Raw genomic sequence first — 22738 nt, 5'->3', positions numbered from 1 at the left:
GCCAGTAAAGTGCACGGGTTAGGGTGTGTGGTCAAGTCACGTGCTCAAATTAGAAGAATCACACTTGTGCTGATAAAAGTTTTGATGACTTTAATCCTGCGCTTTTATTTCGAAACCAGAGCAGGAAGTGCCATTATTTTGGTAAATCCATTTCACACGCGTTAGCGCCCCCGGTATTTACGTAGGTCACGCACAGTGACGCTGGTACATCCCGGCAGGCGAACTCGGGAGAGTCCCGGAATTAACGCGGGAGAGAGAGAGATAACGGATCCGGTGAATTTAACCGATTCCCCGATAAAACTGCGCGACTTCCCGCCGGGCTGCAAACGCTGAGAGCGGCGGACGGACTGAGGACGGACCGGCGGAAGGGACCGGTAACCCCACCAAGCCCACAGGTCGGTACGGTCCGTTTTCTCGATCCTCCGTTACTCGCTCTGTCATGAAGATGCGACGTGTTGCACCAAAACAAACACAGTAAATTGAGAAACACAGCTAGATAATAAATAAAAGTTTAAAGTCTTGTGCAGGAAAAAAAGATGTCACGTTTCCCACCGTGACTGAGGCTAATCTGATTTAATCTGGAGCTTTATCAATTACAATCTGTTCTGCTCTGTTCATTAGATCAATTATGTCTGTCTTCATCTTTCATACTGATTGAACTTTATTGCTGTAGTTTATATTAGCCAGCCTTCAACACTGTGAGTGTCTACACTGTGTAATTAATGAAGTGTAATGTGTTTGTTATATATGAGTCACTCTGCAATTAGGTTTTTACTGATGGTGATAACTGTTCGGTGTAAAAGTACCATTTTATCTGTAATATCACATGAACTGTGCACCTATAATACTTTTATTTAGCTTTACATTGTTGTTAAAATTGTTGTTTTTTTAAATTGTTGTTAAATTTAAACTAGTAATAGAATCAATTTATTAATTAATGGAAAAGTTCTGTTAATTATGTTACTAACATGTTGCTTTACTGTCTGACTTATGCCAGCCCCCTTACAACCATGAAAAATAAGCAATAGATCATGGATGGATGTTAAGTACATATTGGTATAAAACAGTTTCATTTTAAATTTTGGTTTCTGGGCTTCCCTGACATTTATTTCTGTCTTATCATTTTTATTTATTGGATTTCATCCTGACGTTCTCTTTCTGTATGTAGATGTGTGGTCTCTCCATTCATGGGCTCCTACAGGTGAATGGCAGGGACCCCAGCCACTCCTGACTGAAGCTTTGATCCACCACAAGACCAGTCCAGGGTGAGACCAGTATAACAAATATACTACTGTATTGTTGAGAAAACTGGATGTACTAATTCATCCACCCATTCTCTGCTCCCACATATTCTGTAAATGATTAGTATCCTCTTTATTGTAGGCTATAAATAAATACGAACCTCTTTGGGATATGAGTCAAAACTTGAAGTGTTGCCATATGTGGTCTTCATTTTGAGACTGAGACTTGCATGAATACTACAGTTCATTTTCATGTGGTCTGATCACTACATAAAGCATATAAATACATTTGATAGTGATACATTGCAAACGAAGCCCTTAGCTCCTTAAACATGAACCAAAAGCTCTCAAGCTTTAATTTGAAATTTAATTTTCTTTCAGCCCTTGGTATTTAAATTTCTCATGTTCCTTCTTCCTGCTGTTTCTATAACTTGCGATTGCTACATCTACCCCTAGGACTTTCTTGTGCTGTTGGTCCACCACTACAGTGTTGGGTTGGTTACCTGTCACCAGTTGGTCAGTCTGTATCTGGAAGTCCCACAGGATCTTAGCTCGGTCATTCTCTAACACCTTTGGAGGTGTGTCCCACTTTGACCTTGGGACCTCCAGCCCTGAGCACTGACAGATAAAATAACACTGATTATCTTGTTATACTGTGGCAGCTGCCAGCGTGTCAGGTATATTAATCAGCAGGTGAACATTAAGTCCTCAAAGTTGATGTGATGGAAGCAGAAAGAACAGGCAAGTGTAAGGATGTGAGTGGCTCTGAGAGGGGCCACAGTGTGGGAGCTAGATGACTGGGTCAGAGCATCTCCCAAACTATAGATCTTGTTGGGTCTTCCAGGTCTGCAGTGGTTAGTACTGACCAAAACAACTATGGAAGCAAACAGATTCACAGAAGATGCACAGTGAGCTGCAGAGTGACACATGTGCCAACCTGCTGCTGCATTGACTCCTGTGTACACAGTGTTAGGCAGGTGGTCATAATGTTATGTTTGACTGGTGTAGCTCTCCCCTCTGACACTAACCTCTGGACTCAGGTCTGCAGCAACACATTTAACATGACAAAAAAATACAAACTTACAATTACTTTAATACAAAATCCTCCAAGGGACACATGTCACTAAAAGTTAAAGGTACAAAATGGGTCCCTCTAATGCAGACAAATGTTTCTGATTGTTGTCATGTTTTTGAGCTGTAAAAGTACGCAACATCCAGTTCATGGTGCTTTCCGGTCTGCTTGCACTCTGTTGTGGGTACTCTGTTCAAGGCAGCCAGGCCAGGAATCATAATCATCTAAATTTGTAGCCAGGCTAACATACAATTTTTTTCTGCATACGGCTTTTTCACAGGCACAAAACACTTTTCAATATGTCTAAATCAAAATAAATAAATAGAAGAGGGACTTTTCAAAATTGTATGAAATAAATTTTCGTCATGTTCTAATTGAACAGTTTTAATTCTGTTGACCATTAATTGACTAACAGACAACTTAAATAACCAGTCAGTGTTTTTAAACGTTTATACTATTAGACAAAATAGTTGGAACACACTTTTCATCTAACAAAAGATGATGCATTTCGTTGAAGTGCTGGGAAATAGGAAATACAGCAATCAATCTGCCTCCGTCTTTCAATATTTTGGTCTTCAACCAATGTTTTACTTGTACTTACTTACAATCAGTTAATCTCCAGTAAGTATATTAACACCAAAACTAAAACACCATCCTCCATTCATGGTTATTCCAGATAACATATATTTTTAAAAATTCCCTTGTTTCCTTCTTCCATGTCCCATTAAATTGCACATACTGTTCTGCCTCTGCAGTCTGCTTGAGCCGTAAAGGCACCTAATTAAAGGCATACTGCTCCTAAAAATGCTGTTTTCTGGTGCCTGTAATTAGCCTGTGGTCACAACAAAAAAGGCACAGATAAAACCCAAATGCAGATGCAGAATAAATCTTCATACTCAACAAACAGAAACATCAGTGTCGCTGTTAAATGGCTTGACTGAGTCTCAGGGATTTGATAGCGAGCAGAGTGCAAAGTAAAGCAGCCATGTTCACCACATCATCATGCTTCATGCCAGTGAATGTAAGCTAAAATTGGTGTTCCTATTTTTAGAGCATCGCCCTCAAAAAACACGTGCATAGAGAGAGATGAAAGCTCTGATTTTGTGTTCATTTAGGCCACAGATGCACATTCAGAAACATGAAATGTACAAGCATGCACACACTACCATCACTGCTGCAGTCCATGCACCAGTTAACCCGTTTGCTGTCAGATGTTGCCGATGATAACAGCTCAGTATTTCCCTGTCATTGTTTCTATTGAAATTATTTTATTGTTTTTTTCCCCCTCATTCTAAATGACCAGTAGAATCCAAACATGAACACTTTATGCCTTGAGCTTAAAGTGCTTAACATTTGCTTGTTAGCAACAAATATAAAGCTTGAAGCTGATGGGAAGGTCATTAGTTTCAGAGCTAGGCTGCATGGTCATACACCAAGTGTAGCAGTGACACCAAGCCCTGTAAAAGTGTCAACCGTGGCTACATTAATTGAAGTCAAATGTTTGCCATATTTATTAAGATTCACCCTATGGGGACCATGAATGATTGTATAAAATTTTACAGTAATCCATCAAGTTCATCATTGTTGAGATATTTCAGTCTGGAGCAGAGAGGTGGACCTGATGGACATTGCCATTCCTAAATCTCCATTGTAAAAAAAGAGACGCGAGAAATTATAATTTTTTTGTTGTTGTTGTTATTGATTAGACTTTCAGTCATTAATTAAATGAATTAATTGGTTAATCCTAAATACTATTAAAAAATTACAATTTCTCAGGCACCAGAAATCTCTATTTTGAGACAGTAAAATATTTGATTATTATTATTACAGTCATTGCTGCATAAAAGCTGCAGTTCCTCACATTTGAGATGGTGGAATGAGCAATTTCTAAATACCAAAGATTAATGTAAAGCTACAGCTAAAGATTTTTTTTTTTACATTGAACTAATCTTTAATTATTTTGTCCAATTAAATCAATTGAAATTAGTGAAAAATTGTAATTTTCTATAACCAAGTTTTATGTTTAATTGCTTGGTTTGTCTAACTAACAGCCATAAACCTAATCAATAGCCTGTTTGATTTCGAATGATATAAAACCACACGAGGACAATAAGAGACTTAAGTGAAAATTGCTTCTCTGTTGCTGAAGCTTCACTTTATTTAATGCAGTACTATTCCATCCTTCACAAATGTTATGCTTGTTTGGGTTGATCTCAAGCTTATACCATCTGCACCTATCAAATGCATGCTGGGAACTATCTCACTTGCCTTTCTTTTGCCTGATGATCTATCCATTTACCCATCCATCTGTCCACCTATTTGCATCTACATTTTCTGCACTCCTCCTCCGAGGCGTCCCTCTCCCTCCCGCTCCTCCTCTTGTTAGAGATGCTGAATTATTTAACATCAGACAGTGGGCTTGGCTGCTGAGCCAGAAGAAGATGGAGAAATAACGTTAGAGAGGAGAGAGAAAAAGAGCAGGAAAAGATGCGGAGAGGGGGGGAAATATGGAGGTGTCCGATGCTGCAGGAAGTTGTGAGTCAGCAGAAAGAGAAAGAATCAGTAGGGGGCAAGACGGCGAGAGTTTATAGATAGCCTTAGGTGATACGACTGGAGAGAGTGGCATCAGATGCCTCCTGGTGTCTTTTTGTGTGCATGCACGTATTGATTGAGCATTGAAGGTCATGGATCCAAGAGGAGAGTAGCGAACTCGGAGACAAGAGAGGAGGGAGGCACAGCTAACGCCTTCTCTGAATAACAGCTAGACTTATAAAAAAAGAAGAATGAAAAATAGACGGTGTTAAGGACGAGAGGAGCCGTAACAGTATGGGGGAGAGTTATGAGTACCAGCGACTCCCCTACATAAGAGCAGAGGATGAAGGAGAGGATGAGGACAAAGAGGCAAGAGACAGGAGGATCAGAGAAAGTGTCGGGGGAGAAATGGTAAAGTCTGAAGTTATGGATGGATATGCAATTATGCTTCGTGGAAATTACAGTGTGTTTGTGTGTCATTGCATTTGAGTGTCTGAGGCTTCACTTATGCTGGCAGGATGAATATTTAATATATAAGTGGGTGTTAGCATGTGTGAGGATGCAAGTGTGTTTGTGTTCGTCTGTGATGGGGTCTGTCGTAATGCTGCAACTGCAGACAGTATTTCATTTTATTTTTAAATTAAAAAATTACTCATTTGGTTGTTGTTAATTGTGAACTGTTTGGTCACAATTGTTTTCCCTAAACCAAAAACCAAAAGATTTGTTTGCCATCATGTTGTATCATTTTGAATAGTTTATAAATATCTTTAAGACCTTAAATGGTCCAGTAAAATAACAACAATTCTGAAAAATAAGCAATAGCAAAAACAGGATAGGTGTAATTTTCCTGCCTTTCAATCCTGATAGTAATGGCTCTATCATCAGTTTTGAACTTGCAGCTTCTTGTTGGGGACCTTGCCACACAGGGAACTGGCATTTTGCATGTTTGACTTTTTTATTGATTAATTAACCCACCAACTCTCAGACCACTTATATAGTTTTTATTCTTTGAATGTCATGTGTGGACTTAGACCTGGGCAGAAGATGGCTCAGCCAATTTCAGCTAATAGCATAATTATCCTCAGCTGATAAGTAACAAGCAATTCAGTACACAAATGAGATGCGTGAGGTTAATTCCATAGTTACATAATACGCTGTTTGTCCACCAGATAGCGCTAACAGGTCTTAACAAAACCTTTTAAAATAACCACTATAAAGTGCTTGTGTGTGTATGTGTAAAAACATATATATGTGCAGGACTTATACCATTTTGTGTAAAAACCTTTTATATTTATCAAAGAAGCAAAATACGAGGTGTTAATTACTGAGATTTAGAGGTGGCCGAGTCAGTCATCAGAAAAGAGTCACCCTTGCCACGGCTTCCACAGGCTTTATGTTAAGCTTGAATCCACTGCTGACCATGGCCTAAGTGTAAATGTGTCAGGATTCGAATTTTCCTTTCAATACTGCCACTAGATTAAGATGAGAAGGTGAAGATAATGTGTTCCTTGCTATGTATTGTACAGCTACTAATAGCACTAACTTTCACCTTCAATATGCTGTAGTTTGTTGATATTTATCAGTCAAGGTTTTACTGCAGATAGACCTGCAATTTCAAAATGGAAAGCTTTAAAACTAGCAAGGACTGTATTAACGTCTTGATGCTCTCTCGTTTTAACTAGCAATTTTCTTTTGTAGCTGAGTCGTCCCTCTGTTTCTGCTGCACGTTACAGTATCTCTGTTAACAGTGTCCATTAACATCACACTGAATGACTGAACAATGCTGACACGTATAGTGATCCAGGTAAATTGTGTCTCTGCTGCAGATGCAGTGTGAGGAGGGGACAGAGTGGCTGCTGGAGTTGCTGACAGATGTGCAGTTGCAGCAATACTTCCTGCGTATCCGTGATGAACTTAATGTCACGCGACTCTCCCACTTCGACTACGTCAAGAATGAGGACCTGGAGAAGATTGGCATGGGACGCCCAGGTATGTCATATCTTCATTTTACAGGGATATCAGTAGAAAATTTTTCAAAAATCATTGCATTTGAGACTCTCCTTTATTTTGGAGTGAAATGTTAAAGTGGGGGCAGCACGGTAGATGTGTGGTTAGCACTGCTGCCTCGCAGCAAGAAGGGTCCAGGTTCGCAACCCATCAGGGACCTTTCTGTGTGGAGTCTTCATGTTCTCCCTGTGCTTGTGTGGGTTTTCTCCAGGTACTCTGGTTTCCTCCCACAGTCCAAAAACATGTATGTCAGGTTGATTGGTGACTCTAAATTGCCCATAGGAGTGAGTGTGACTGTGTGAGGTTGTTTGTCTCTATGGGGCCCTGTGATGGACTGGTGACCTGTCCAGGCCCCACACTTTGATGATTATTGCATAAAAATACTTGTTTTACATGTATTTTATTCTTGTATCCTGGGTTTAACCTTTGTACTAATCCCTGTTACTGTAAATATACAGAGAGAATTATAGCATATTTATGCTTTTTCCTCAGTGTCCTCAGTGTGAAAAGCTTAGACAATATAGAAAATATAAAGTATTTTAATACTCATGATTGTGTTGGTTCAGGTCAAAGGAGATTGTGGGAGGCGGTCAAGAGGAGAAGAGCGCTTTATAAACGCAAGTCCTGGATGAGTAAGGTGCAGTGTCAGTTTGTCCTGCAAACACACACACATACAGAGATGTTGCTCAACATTACACAGACAGTTTAACAAGAGCTGATCATACAATCTGACAATCATGGAGGGGAAGATTTCCTCATAGAGCTCTGTACAGTATTTCATGACATTAGTTTATTTGCCTGCTGACTCCCTAACATAACCATTAAGTATCCGTTAAATTAAACTTGATCTTTGTGTTTTTTTGGGTCTGTAGCTGGGTCTAAAAATCTAATTTTCAATTTTGTGTAGCTATTTGTTTGCAGTTCTCAAGTTGCAAATAAGTATTTTTATTTTTGCTTGTTAACTCTTGGATCAGTGTGTATATCCACAAATAAATCAATTTTAAAAAATGTAAAACAAGAAGGAAACCTCATTAGACTCTGTTGTTCCTACTGGGCACACAGGTATTTCCAGTGAAACGACCAGACTCCGACCCCCAGCAGCCCCTCACTCAGGGGGCATCATCCATCCAAGCTGCAGCCAGTAACGAAACAGGAGCTTCCCTCACCTGCCTGATTAGAGAATCAGAGCTGCAGCTGTTTGAACGACTGGGAGATGGCACATTCGGAGTGGTGAGGAGAGGAGAGTGGACTGGACCCAACGGCAGAGTGGTGAGATAAAGAGAGACAATCAAGTGGAGTATTAAAAAAACCTGTTTCTGTGTTAACTTGTGTACATTACATGATGTCAGACATGCAAAATGCATGAAATGTTAGCAAGCTTGGGTTGTGTAATAAAGTGTTTTGGTGTGGTTTTTATGACCTGCCTGAAAAAAATGCTACAGTTTAAAATTCTGGGGAGTCTTACATAGTCTTTCATCACTTGGCCCAAAGGCTGCATCTACATTGTTGAGTATATCAACATTGTTTTGGTCGCTCAGCTGTAATATCTCACCCTGCTTGTTTATAGTTGTCAGTGGCAGTGAAGTGTCTGAAGGCCGGTGTGTTGGACTCAGATGGTCTGGATGATTTCATCAGAGAGGTGAATGCCATGCATTCACTGAACCACCAGAACCTCATTCGTTTGCACGGCATCGTCCTCACACAGCCAATGAAGATGGTAAAACACACACACATCCTCATGTGCAAATACACAGAGATTGACAGTTACAGTTTGTGTTTCTATGCATATTTTGTTGTGTGTTTGTTTGTAGGTAACTGAGCTGGCCCCCCTGGGCTCCCTATTGGATCGTCTCAGGAAGCGCCAGGGTCACATCCTCATTTCCTCTCTCTGTAATTACGCTGTGCAGGTCAGTTAACACACACAAAACGGACCACAGAAATTTGAAGTGATATTCCACAAGTTCCTCTTTTTCTTGATTTCATCATATTTTTTATAATTTCATCACATCTTCAGTGCAGCGACCAGATGTTTTGGCCCTGTGATGTTTTCATCCTTTAGGGTTTATTTAAGTGCTGCTTCTTTTTCATTGTTTGTTCACAACAGTTTCCAGATATTCAGAGTTTAGAAAAGCAAATGTAAAAATGTTGAAAGGAAGAGTCAGAGGAATTTACAAATGTGAAAATGTTGCCCATTGTTATTTTGGCCTCACCATTTCAAATATTGTATAAAATATAGTTACTGTATCTCTTATACATGATTTAGTGTTGTTGTGTCTGCATTATTTATGTCTTGTTTGTTTCTTTTGATGTATAGTATCAACCAGCATAGCTTTTGTAAATATGACACATCTCTGTCATAAAGATATCATAATTTGCATGTGTGTCTGTAATTCTGGATAAAGATGGTTTTGGCTTGTGCCTATATGATCATGTGTAGGTGGCCTGCGGCATGGCCTACTTGGAGCAGAAGCGTTTCCTCCACAGAGACCTGGCTGCCCGCAACGTTTTACTTTCCACTAATGAGACAGTGAAGATCGGAGACTTTGGGCTTATGAGGGCACTGCCAACGCACACTGATCAATACATCATGGAGGAAGGCCACAAAATCCCTTTCCCATGGTCAGTACAGGGCATTCAGGCCAAATGAAATGATGTGCTTGTGTAGTACAGTCTTGATGACTGATTAAACAATTTCTTTCTCTGAAACTGTCCTCCATGTTCTCTGTATCTGTCTTCGTCTTGTTTCTCTCCAGGTGTGCTCCGGAGTCTCTGAAGTCTCGTACTTTCTCTCATGCATCCGATACCTGGATGTTTGGAGTCACTCTGTGGGAGATGTTCACTCACGGACAGGAGCCGTGGTTGGGCCTTAATGGGAGCCAGGCAAGTTTTTTCTATGCAGTTTTTTTTTTTAAAGAAAATATATAGATCTTACTATGCCAGCTACTGAAAACAATCACATCTCCCAATTATAAAAATGCATTAATAATTAATTTTTAGTGCTTTATTATGTTTGAAGATTCTTCACAAGGTGGATGTAGAGGCTGAGAGGCTGTGTAAACCAGATGACTGTCCTCAGGATATATACAACGTCATGCTGCAGTGCTGGAGCCCCAAACCTGAGGACAGACCAACCTTCATTGCTCTCAGAGACTTTCTGCTTGAGGTAGTACACTAGATACGTCATTGTAATAGGTGCAAAGTGGTGGAAAGCAGTAGGTCTTGGGTACCCAGACTTTTGGTACATGTAGGTGCTGCAGCTCAAAGTGCAAATGAGCTGGTTGAAGGTGAATGTATATCATTCTTAATTAATAAATGAGCTTTCAGCCAGTCTTATATTTGATGTCATAGCTCTAGGGCAGCTTTGGAGTCTGTGCCACATGAGAAAAATAGCTTAACAAGAGGAAAGGTGCGACTCCAGGAAGTCATATAACTGTTTGGATAGTGCAGAGGGTGTAGGTATGAACCTATTTCAAACATAGGTTTTCTCGGTGTAAGTTTTTGATGTTGATAATTTGCTTGTGGGGAAAATGTAAAATATTTAGTGTATTTTTAAGTTAGGATGATTCAAATAAGAGCAGAGTGAATTAACCTAAAGTATATGCTCATGTTTTCCAAACATTAGAATTGATCAGATTCAAACTATAAACACCATAGACATTAACCACATCTGATTCATTTTATTGATATTTTTAGCAGACTTTTTTTTTTAGCTTTTAAGAAGTGCTTATGTGGTCACTTTACTTATTAACAGTAGAAAAATGTCATGAAATGAGGAATTTCAGTTGTTCCTGGTCTGGCTAGCAAATTAGGAAACATTTTATTTTTAATAGCAAAAAAAGAATAAACCAAATTAACTACTCAATACTGACTGGTGACCTGTCGTTCACCCAAAGAGAGCTGGGATAGGCTCCAGCAGATCCCTGTGACCCTAAATAGGAATAAGTGGGTATAGATGATGGATGGATGGACTGCTCAATACTCTGTTTTAGTAGCTTAGAAAAGCAGGTAAAGGAGAGTCAAGTGAAGGCAAGTGGAAACAAATAAATCACAATTACATGAAATGATAGGAGTCATTTTTTATGCTTGCTTTTATGAGCCTGCTAATGATGGTAGTAATTCATGCAACTTTACTCAAGTGTATGTGTGTTATGCAGACCATGCCCACTGATATGAGAGCCCTGCAGGACTTTGAGGAGGAAGACAAGCTACAGATTAAGATGAACGACATCATCACCATCATAGAGGGAAGGTCAGTGTGTGGCAGTTTGTTAGCAAACACATACAGATGCCCTAGAACATCACATTCTTTAAAGTCTTTAAATTTTTGTTCACAAAGCAGCAGACTTGTATGTGCCAGTGTTTGTCACAGCAGAATGAAGGTCATTCCTGCAGTGCAACAATTGCATCTGTTGTTGACACTGACTTTCCTACATTGTGGATAAATATTATTACTGCCTTGTCATTGGGTCATTACAGAAATATTGTCCCTTCTGAAGATAGGGCAGTTTAGTTTGTGTGTATGCCCAAATGAAATGCCAAAGGTTAACAAGTTAATCTGTATTTCTACAGTCATTTGTACAAGTGTATTCATGTTTCTCACACTCAGGAAAATCCCATAATTGTTGAGTTTTAAATCTAATAGTAGAATATGGTGATACAGACTATGCAAATCAAAAAAGCAGTCAGAATTTTATGAGATAAATACAGTAAAGGGTAGTTTCCTTATTGTTTGTTAGTATGTGTTCATATGTCTGTTTTCAGGGCCGAGCATTACTGGTGGCGAGGTCAGAACAGGCGGACACTGCATATCGGTCAGTTTCCTCGTCACGTGGTAACCTCAGTTGCCGGCCTGTCTGCCCACGACATCAGCCGACCACTTAAACACTCGTTCATCCACACTGGACATGGAGACACTGACCCTCACAGGAGCTGGGGCTATGCAGACCGCATTGACAGGTTAATGATACTTATCAAATTCTATTCTGATATTGTAGATTTATTTGCAAATTATTTGGAATTTAACCCTTATCTTGAACTGAAGATAATCATCTGAATTTGATAAAGTGACGAATAATCTGAATGCATTTGTCATATAGAGCAACAACATAATGCTGTTCTTGATCGGTGACTCTAAATTGCCCATAGGAGTGAGTGTGAGTGTGTGAGGTTGTTTGTCTCTATGTGGCCCTGTGATGGACTGGTGACCTGTCCAGGGTGGACCCCTGCCTTTCACCCAAAGAGAGCTGGGATAGGCTCCAGCAGATCCCTGGGACCCTGATTAAGGAATAAGCAGGTATAGATAATGGATGGATGGATGGATAATGCCGTCCAAGTCTCCACTAGAGGACAGTAGTACTCCACCTGAGGTTTTGCAACAGATGAAGACCTTGAAAAAACTCGTCCATTTAAAAGCTGCAAGAAGAGAAAAAACCTGTTTTGTACACAGCCCTGTAACAAATATTTATTACCTGAAGCAAATATAAAGTTGAAGTTATGAAGAAATACACGGTGTCAGGTTTTAGTATAAATAAATGTTTTAACTTTACCCAAAGTTTCAGACAAAGAACTTTTACTGAAACACAAAATACAACAACCAGAACCACAGGAACTTCTGGGGACTACAGGGCGTGTGGCAAGTATTGTAAATGCTGAATGTCTGCTTTATACTTTTCCCTCTCTTTCAGTTTGTATTTGGGAAACCCTATGGACCCCCCTGATGTCCTTGGAATGGACTCTGGCATTGCAAGACCAACTAAACTCCCCAACCGTGCCAAGAGTAAATTTATTCTAACACTGAAATCCACATATTAACATACAAGGCATTTTTTTGTGTTTCTACATTATTTAATTTGCTTAAGATTGTGGGAAACTAGGAAACTAGGACATTTTAGATGTAATATTTTCACTCTCTCTATCAGAGCAACCTCCCCCTCGTCCACCTCAGCCTGCTGTTCTGTTGAAAAGTAAGTTTTTGTCTCCTCAAGTTCTTCTGTCTGTGGCCTTAGATTTGAGATTTCAGTATCTCAGTACCATTTTAACTGAGTCTGGTATCTGCTTGTTTGTCTAGAGCCATTCTATGACTCGGTGTTGGACGATTACGATGACGATGACGACACCAGCGCTTCATCTGGGCTTAAGAGGCTGGGAGTGACCCTGGGTCTGAAACTTCGCCCGTGGGAGGGGTCTGGTGTGCGCGCCGCCAAAAGCGAGGTGTCGCTCATCGATTTCACAGATGACAGCTTCAGCTCGACCACGCCCTCACCACTCACTGAGACACAGCAGCCAGATGAGGACACACTTAAAGTACGTTTAGAAAGAGGAAACAGCTGAAACACAGAAACATGAAAATGCATGTCATGATTTGTATATATTTTTTTATTTAGGACCCAAGATTATAATCAAAACTTTATCAAATCCAAAACATCAAATTAATCAAACTATTTAGAACACAGGTTAATCAGTGATTTCTAAGTGTGAATTAATTTCTAGGAAACAAATCTTTCCCCTGTTATCTTTTTCTTTATCATTTGCACCTTCGTTACTCTCTTCATGTTCGTTTGAAAATAAGCCTTATTAATGAGCTAAAAATCGAGGCGACATCAGTCTGTACTCAAACCTGCATTTATTAGAGTATTTAATCATCAACACGTGATAGAGCTCTGTAAACTTTCAGTGTGGAATTTTGTTCCTCTGAAACTCTAGAAGTGATAATGTTCAATTATCGCTTAGATCTTTTTTGTTTAGTGTTTGTCATGAATGTAATTTTCTTTTCACTCTGTCTAAAATATCTGTCATTCTCCTCTTCAGGACACTCCCTCCATCCTGGACTGGCCGCTCCCGCAACCAGCTTATGATGAGGTTACTACAGAGCTAGAGGATCAGTCGGAGGACCAGGAGGTGCGATCCATAAACAAGGGACTGACTGAAGACACCATCGCAATGTCTGGGGGCGGCATGGCAGGCAGGATCGAGTCACAATCAGCTGACCTCTTCCAAGAACTGCAGAGAGAGGTCGAGAAACTAATGCACTTTAAATATAGTACATCAATTTTAGCTTATCCAATGATGCTGAAACAATTGGATACACTGTGTTATTCAGTGGATTTTTAAAATATATTTAGAATTTTTGGTTCTTAATAGTGGCCACTTTGCTTTGCACTCACAACAAACCATCAGTGCGTTTACAGGCACTTAAAAAATCAGTCACCCTAAATTTGTCCACATTCGCTTTTTTCAGTTTTTACAGGTAAACAATATACAACACATTTGTGGGAACTATTGCAACTGTGCTACTTATCCCTGATTTCAGTCTGTTGAATGAGTCTAACATTTAGATTACATTTCCTTAAACCGTTGATCCCTTTTTTAAATCTACAAATATGCTTTAATTTTTGAGTATATTAAGATATTTCTGTATATTTCTTTAAAAACTGGAAAATTGAGGTGATCCCACGTTTGTGCCCAGTCTGGTCACTCAGAGAAATCACATAACATTACATTACTGTAAATCCATTTATACAGTTGATCTTGAAAGGTAATTAGATCTTCACCAAAATCACAACTATCAACAAACAATATTTATATTTAAACACAAGTGGAGAAATTTCATTGATTTTATCTCTGTCCCTCTATGGATGCAGGTGATGGTGAAGCTTCAGGTTCCCATGGCAACAGGCCGTTCCCTCCCCTCATCTCCTCTCCCTATGCCTCTGGCCCCTTTGGGCCCCCACCGGCAAATCTGCCTTCCTCCTCCCTCCCCCTCTTCCACCTCCACCTCCTCTTTTGCCTCCTGCTTTGAGGACCGACCAGTGCTGCCTCCTCGCAGCCCTGTCCCCCCACTACGACCCTCTAAACACAACCTCTCCACCCGCACCACCCACCCACAGGCCCGTTCCAGCTCCATATCTCTGGGCAATGAGGAGGACATGCCTCCTCAGATTCCACCAAGAGACCATGCCTTTTCTCAGCCAGGCTCTCGCTCCTCTTCTCCCCTCCCACTGGTGCCGCCACTCTCCTCCTCACCTGTGGCCCTGCCCCCTCCTCCCCTCTCCGTTTCCCCACGTAGGGGATCTGGACTCTTGGGCCCCCTCCTGTCCTCCAATATCCCCTCCTCCACCTCTTCCCCACCTCAAGCTCAAGCTTCACGTCTCACAACACCTGGGTCCTCTTACTCATCTAGCTCCTTCTTGGATCCTCTCACCTTTCGAGATGGCCGCGGCCTCTCTTCACTGATTGACAGCTCTCAGGGCTCGGCTCCTGCTCCACTTCCAGAGAGACCAGCTTATCTAGAAAGGTGCATTTCTCACATACATTAAATAGTTTTTTATTTATCGGTTAACTTTATACTAAGTGCAGTAAAGGGAACCAAACCTAAATCTAATCAGTATCTGCAGCACTTCCCTTTGACCTTAAACCAGCAGCAGTTCTCTCTGGTTTGACCTGTACACAGTTTCTCCTGGTACTTTGCAGCACCTTGGAGAAGCTGCTGCAGTTCTTCTGTAGATTCAGGCTGTAACAGTGTTTCTGTCTCTTCATATCAATCAGACACCTGATGGTGTTGTGTGGTAACAATCTAAAACATCTAAACTGCCTACAACTTTTGCACAGTGCTGTAAATCACTTTTACCTCATTTATTTGCTCCCATTTTAATTAATCAACCAGGATAGAAGCAGTTCATTAGACCAGTTAATAAGGGCACATGCCGTTGGTCATAATCTTCCCTTAATATAGAAAAATCATGAGCTATCAACAACTCTACAGTTTGTTTGGTTTTTAATTATTATTTAGATTCCAGCTGTTTTTCCTAGAGTCAGTTTGAAACAAAATCAAACAAGAATTTAAACAAACAATAAATACTAATAAATAACTAGTAATAATAAACTGTCACCATATATCTCTGGTTTTCTAATCAGATATGGAGCAGCTAACATGGCAGCAGTCAAACCTATGATGCAGCAGCAGCAGCCCGGTGGAAACAAACCAAACTCCTCCTACAACAACAACAACGGGCGAACTGCAGCACCCAGCATGCAACAGGAGCAGAGTATCACACAGGTGAGAAAAAAGTCGCATATTGTATTTCATAATTTTCATACATACTTAAATACCATTACATTGTTTTTGTTTTTGTTGGCAAGGTGAATATAAATAGCAGTATAAATACACCAAACACTAAATGCCTGCTGATAATATTTCCATGTCCACATATCAAAAATATTAGCTGAATTTTATTATGACAAAGCAGCTGATAATGTTTCAGTTTTATCTGCTACTCTTTCACAGTCTGGAGGGGCAATTGTTTTACCATTAACTGAGAGTTCATATAAAGGCACTCATTCCACCAGCCTCTTAAATCACATACATTCAGAAATACTTTTAGCTTTGATTTTATATTCAGGTGTGATCCCTACGTTTAGGAAGGTATTGCCATGTAAAGCACATATCATTCCTGTTTTTGTTTTTTTTTTGTGTGTGTGTGTTTTTTGTTTTTTGTAGTTTTAACCTTCTCTTCATTATGAGTTTATGGTATGATTGACAGGTCCAAGGAGCAGTTCACGGTGTCACACTGGAGGAGTGTCAGGCTGCTCTGCAAAGTCACAACTGGAGTATCCCTCAGGCCATAAAACATCTGAAGGTACACATACCTGTATACAAACCTTTTTATTTTTATATTTCTTTATTTATATTTATTTTAGTCACTGATCAGCAGAGAAAATGTAAATGAGACAGAATTAGCCTTGAATGCTAAACTTCCTTGTGTTGTGTCTTTGAGCAGATTTTGTTACAAATGAGTGTTACTTGTTATGTCTGTGTCTGTGATTTCTTTCATGAAAGTGTGACAGTAAACACAGAAGTACTTAGTTATTCCATAAGGTTTGTTATAGGTTTTTGGTTTACAAAAACAAGCTCACACAGACACAAACAGACAAATAAGAAAAAATTTGAATTTCTCAAATAAGACATATTGTCCAGATTACTGTATTCATGTACACACACAGTTAGATAATACTGTAGTTCATGCTAAAAATACAGAGGTCTGGGCAACTGGGATGAAATGAAACAAAACAAACAATGCACTAATGATTTGCCATCACTGGCCAAATGTTAAAAAAGCATGTACAGCAGGAGTTTTGACAGCACAAATAAAAATGCACACGACAAAGTAAATGAGCAAGATAATACAAGATTAAAACACATAGGTGTCAGCACTTGTCTGCCTCGCTGTCTTTATTACTCCTCTCCCCATCTCTGTATTGCAGGTGGAGCAGTTGTTTCGTTTGGGGCTGAGGTCCAGGGCTGAGTGTGAGGAGCTCCTGCAGCGCTACCAGTGGAACCTGGAGCAGGCCAGCACAGTCATGCTGGACACATACGGACCACATTGTCACAGGTAATTAAAGCTAAGTAACTGAAATTTTATGATGGCCTTTTCGAAAACCTTGATTATTATGTGGCCTGGTGCAAAATAATGCAAAAGCGGCAGGGAAAAGGATTGGAAGGGAATAAAGAAAACATAGGTGTTTGTACTAGGTCTAGGAAATAAAGACTGTGTGTATGTAAGTAGCAGCTGTTTTCTCTCCCAAGTGTACACATCCACACACCCCTCATTAGAAAGACTGCGTTTTTATTTATGTTGCTGAGTTGAAAAAAACACTGTCATGCAGTGAATGTTATAAAAACCATTTCTCAAGTAATTTTATAATTTTTATTTTTACACTCTGAGCTACCTCTAGATGTCCAAACTCCTTAACCTCGGTCTATGATGGAGCCAAGCCATATATATAATCAAGGTTGAAATTAGGGACCACTTTTGTTCACTTTGCAAATATTTTGCATCTGTAATAACAGCATCTGTTGTCAGTTGCACTAATAATATTTAATTTTGATTTTAACATTACTAATTAAACTTTTATTTCTTGCATTATACAATTAATCTATTTAAATCTGGTCCATTTTAAAAGAATCATTGGACAGTTTGGGAAATACATGTTACATGACAACATCCATTCTGCTCTCATGTCTCTGCTCTTTATCTTTCACTGGAGTCAGGACAGTGAAAGCATAAGCATAAAGACTGGAAGGAATATCAAATGCAAACCTGGCTCAAACCATTTAAGATGACATATTAACATGTTAATTACTGTAATTAGCTGAAGCGGTTCTGGCAGGCTTATTTTTCAAGTTTAGAGAGACCCAGCCTAACGTTCACCCCCTGCTGCCAGCTTAGCTAAGCTTATTGCCTCATTATTCCAGCTCTATTGTTAGTGCACAGACATGAGGAGTTTGGTTCCCTGTAATTCCTTTTTTAGTCACAAGACATGCAATTTGCTTTATATTTGTATGGTTTATAAAAATAGCCATACATATTATTGTTAGTCTTTTTTAGTTCATAGATTTGATCTTCTCCATGCAGTGAGAAAATTGTTGTGTGCAAAGCTTGTAGATTAAACAAAAGACACTAAAATAATCTGTACAGCTGAGAGGAACTTCACTTTCACCTAAATATAGTTGTCTTTTATATAGTTGTTATATAACAGATTAACTAATGACCGTGCATATATGTCTAACTGTGTCTGTCTCTCAGGAAGTGACATTAGATGGAAACAGAGCAGCAATCAGCTGCTGACAACCTCCTTATTTCTTTTGGATCAGCATGCCAATATTGAACCGCTTGGATCAGGACCCAGGACACACTGAGGCTTTTTAAGGCAGTAATGTGCCTCACTTTATGTACTGTGAATACCTGCTATTACCTGTCATGCAAATGCATGCTCACTATTAGCTAACAGAGAAGCCTGCTGACACACTATGTACTTGAACTGTTGCTTGTTGTTTGTTTTTTGTTTTTATAATGAGAATTTATCATCCTGCTGATTGCTACTACAAGCTTCTTCGAGACGCGAGTTTGTGAGCTCCTGTATGTCTGTGAAGGTGCAAGTGCAAGCTTACATTTATATAGAAACACTGTAAATGTCCATGCCTATTTGATGTTAATGAAGCGATATAAATTCAGGGAAATGTGAGTTAACAATGTAGTTGTACTTGTGTTTATGAAAATGTACAGATAAGCTGCTGTATTTTATGTAGCACTTTACTGTGTGTCAACACACTGGCAGGTTTTTGAGGAAATGTTAACTGCTGGTCAGAAGAAAAAAAAACAGTTTATCTGGGTGGTGAAGTGAAAAAAATACTGATATGGGCTGCTAGCATATTGATTAATCATTTATGTCTTAAATTTTCTAGGCTTTATATATGTGTGTGAATTGTGAGAGGATTGACAGTATAGATTTCTTTGGTTTTCTTGTCAAAACAAAGATGTTACAGCAGGCAATAAGGTGCCAGAAGAGAAATGTATATCTTATCAATAAATACAGGGTATTAGGCATTGGGTTGAACCTCTTCAAATTAGATGTTTAGATGTTGTGATTTATGTGAACACGTTGGCCTCTGCTATGTGTGAATGTGCGTATGTGTGCCGAGTGCTACAGGTAGTGCTTCTTGACAATATTAGCCAATGACCAACTTCACAATAAATAGATATTGATCTTTACTTGGATCTTTAATGGGAAATTATCATCAGCTAAATATAAACTATATTAGCTTTTAAAAGGCATCAGTCAGGTTTTTTGTTTTTTAAAATACAATTTACACAATAAAATTGTGAAAGGCGGGCCAATTTCAGAACACCCACTGGGCCAAAAATAAGTCTCATTCATGTTTCTGTGTGTTTCTGTGTGTGTGTGCTTATTTATGTTTTAGAAGTCTCTTACTCAGTTATTCTGCCAAAAATTCTTTTAGTCACACTGTTTTTCTGACGTTGAATGCGTTATACTGTGTAATTAGAGCTGCTTATAAATGTAAAATACAAAAATGCCTCCACTGTTTTATTAAAAATTGAAATACAAGTCATTCACTTTTCAGAACTACTGGCATTCTTTGTTTGTTTCTTTTCTAAATGTCTTGAACACAAAGCCAACAAGTCATATGTCTGTTTAGTCTGTTGCACAGTAATAATACAAACCAAAGAAATTTATTTTTAAAATAAAATCCCCCCAAAACTGTGAATAGCTAGTGCTGGAGGGCATGGGAGGCCAAGGATAAGTACATAAATGGAAAAGTTAAATAAGAGAATTACTAAAAACTGAATTAGGTCCAGTGATATATTGTACAAAACAAAGTGATCTGCCAGAAAACTGAAAAACTTCAGAGATCCAGCATTTTATCTGTAGATTTTCTACAGCAGTGGAAGTAAATTAAGGTTTGAAAGAATTGTTCATACAATGTCCCAGCCCTGTCTGTATCAAGGCAGTGTTGGGAAATACTGTTGTTACACTCAGAGGTGTGGACCCAAATGCAGAGATCGTGTAGACTTGATAAGAACAAGGGTTTATTTACAATAATGAAAGAACTGAAGAATTCAACAAACAGAGATAACTAACATAAACTCACTACATAACTGAAGACTGAGGAAGCGATAGGGAATCTTCTGTTCAGTCTCCAGACTCTGCAGGTGAAGAGTGAAATGAAATCAAAGAAACCTACAAGTGCAACACGTTTGTGAAAAAACTGCATCAGTGCTATCTATGCTGATATTTAGTTTGAGTCATACAATAGGCTACATACAGATGAGAGTTACTGAAATATAGATTTGATTTAATATATATTTAATTCTCCTTTTTATATATAAATGCACTTATTAATTAACATGCATTTTTGCTTTGATTTACTTCAACAAAATGACAAATGGACATCTTTTTCTAACGTCATGGTCTTCACTATTATTTAACATTTTCAACAGAAAGTTCAAGAAAATTGGTCTGTGAATAAAAAAAGCTCAAAGCAGAAAGACAGGTTGCAAAAGTGAGGATTCCTGTCTCTAAGTATTTGCTTCCTCTAGGATCAAATCTGTGACCTTTCCATTACAAGACTGCCACACCGCCACATAACCACCACCCCCTGTCCATGTCTCCTTCCCTTACTCAGCCAGTCACTCACACTGTCGCTCGCTCCTAAACTGATTGCAGCTGCAGTACATTGTGGTCCGGTTGCTCAGTGTGATCCATGGACGGCACAGTTCTGCAGCCTGTCTCCACTGGACGCTCAGTCTGCACTTTTCTGCGGTGGCATTCACTGAAACACATTCATTCACTATATACACTCACACAGCTTCTGTGTCTCTTACACACAAACCAAAAATCTTAGATGTTGTTTTTTGTTGATTCATAATAGTGTAATAATTAAAGCCTAGTGCCCCTAATATGGGGGAACACTGTGGGAAAATTGCCCAGACTACAGAAATTTGTAAAAAATATATATATCTTTTTGTGTATAACTACATATGTGTATGTGGACACAAGTTAAATATTTCTAACAAAAAAACAGTCAAATAATGACTGTATGATTATAAAAGCTCATTTATGGGACGATAAGACCAAGAGATTTTGTAATTTGTTGCAAGAAAAATGTCTTAGGGATATGAGTTGTCAGATGATGGCAGGTAAAGGTTTAGGATTTATCTGTTAGTGGTGAAACGAGCTAAAAACTAGAAGTTCAGTTGCTGTGACTCAGCCTCTAGTTGACTTCCCCTGGACAACTGAGAATCTTCACAGACAAGTAACTTTAAGTTTGTCTGTTTGAAATCAAGTTTCCTCCTCTGGAATCAGAGACAAGCTTTTGTTTTCTCCTGCTTTGCTCAGCCTGCAAACTGCTTTTGGCCACACTCCCTGCTCTGAGGAACCTAAGATCCTTCTTTGTTAACACTTGAGTCCTCTCATGAGCTAAACATGACAGTTGAAGGACAATGAGATACCTCCCCAAGGAAAAATCCGCCTCTGGTAAAATTTACCTACACTCACCTTTTGCAACATCGAACCCTTTAATCCTAAAGGTCTGGCGATTGCAGCCTGCCCTCTTTCCCCACCCTGTCGTTACACCAACACACACATCCACACATTCCCCTCACCCCAGGACAACTGCACTATGCAGACTTTTGAAGCGTGATAGCCTAATATTACTACCCAGGGTGCAAATTACAGTGTGTCCCCTGGGCTGCAGAGGTGATGACAGCAGATAGTCTGCTGTGGAGATATGGGTGATGCTGGAAAGATTCAGAGTTCTTGGACCAGAGATGGTGTTCCAACCACAGGGGGATCACACTCCTCAGCCTTCCCGGGAGACTCTATGCCAGAGTACTGGAGAGGAGAATTCGGCCGATAGTAGAACCCCGGATTCAGGAGGAATGTTGTGGTTTTCGCCCTGGTCATGGAACACTGGACCAGCTCCCAGCTCCTGGGTGCTCGAGGGTCCATGGAAGTTTTCCCAAACCTACATGTGCTTTGTGGACTCGGAGAAGGCATTTGACCGTGTCCCTCGCGGCATCCTGTGGGAGGTGCTCTGGGAGTGTGTGGTCCTGGGCCTTTACTAAGGGCTGTCCGGTCTCTGTACAAACAGAGCAGGAGCTTGGTTCGCATTGCCGGCAATAAGTCAGACCTGTTCCCAGTGCATGTTGGACTCCAGCAAGGCTGCCCTTTGTCACCGGTTTTGTTCACTATTTTTATGGACAGAATTTCTAGGCGCAGTCAGGGGCCGGAGGGGGTCCAGTTTGGGAACTGGACACATTACACATTATATCTCTGACATGTTGGTGCCATATGACCCATCTGAAACTCTGAGAACATCAGGGACAGGCCTTCTGCTCGTGCCCAGAGTCATGCCTAAACAGGGAGAAGCAGCGTTTCAGTTTTATGCAGCTAAAATCTGGAATAGTCTTCCTGATGATGTTAGACAGGCCTCATCTCTGGCAATGTTTAAGTCCAAGCTCAAACTTTTCTTTTTAACAGAGCATATGACAACTGAAACGGTTTTATCTGCACATTTTATTTTTCTTTT

At 39.7% G+C, this 22738-nt stretch overlaps 1 protein-coding gene across 1 annotated transcript; it reads left to right on the top strand.

Annotated features, from left to right (window-relative positions):
- The first annotated feature begins 195 nt into the window (after nt 1-195).
- On the top strand, nt 196-18557 carry tnk2a (tyrosine kinase, non-receptor, 2a). The gene is made up of 21 exons (XM_026291710.1): nt 196-395; nt 1169-1265; nt 6672-6834; nt 7419-7489; nt 7915-8121; nt 8420-8569; nt 8664-8759; nt 9290-9471; nt 9606-9732; nt 9869-10015; nt 11007-11101; nt 11614-11808; nt 12537-12628; nt 12771-12815; nt 12920-13155; nt 13660-13863; nt 14493-15145; nt 15766-15907; nt 16392-16487; nt 17113-17240; nt 18435-18557. Exons 3-21 carry the CDS (start codon nt 6672-6674, stop codon nt 18439-18441), a joined length of 3036 nt encoding a protein of 1011 aa, XP_026147495.1. The 5' UTR covers nt 196-395; nt 1169-1265; the 3' UTR covers nt 18442-18557.
- Nucleotides 18558-22738: the final 4181 nt, after the last annotated feature.

This window comes from Mastacembelus armatus, chromosome 20 (genome assembly GCF_900324485.2).
Source record: "Mastacembelus armatus chromosome 20, fMasArm1.2, whole genome shotgun sequence".
NCBI lineage: Eukaryota > Metazoa > Chordata > Actinopteri > Synbranchiformes > Mastacembelidae > Mastacembelus > Mastacembelus armatus.
This window is presented reverse-complemented; position numbering and strand designations above follow the sequence as displayed.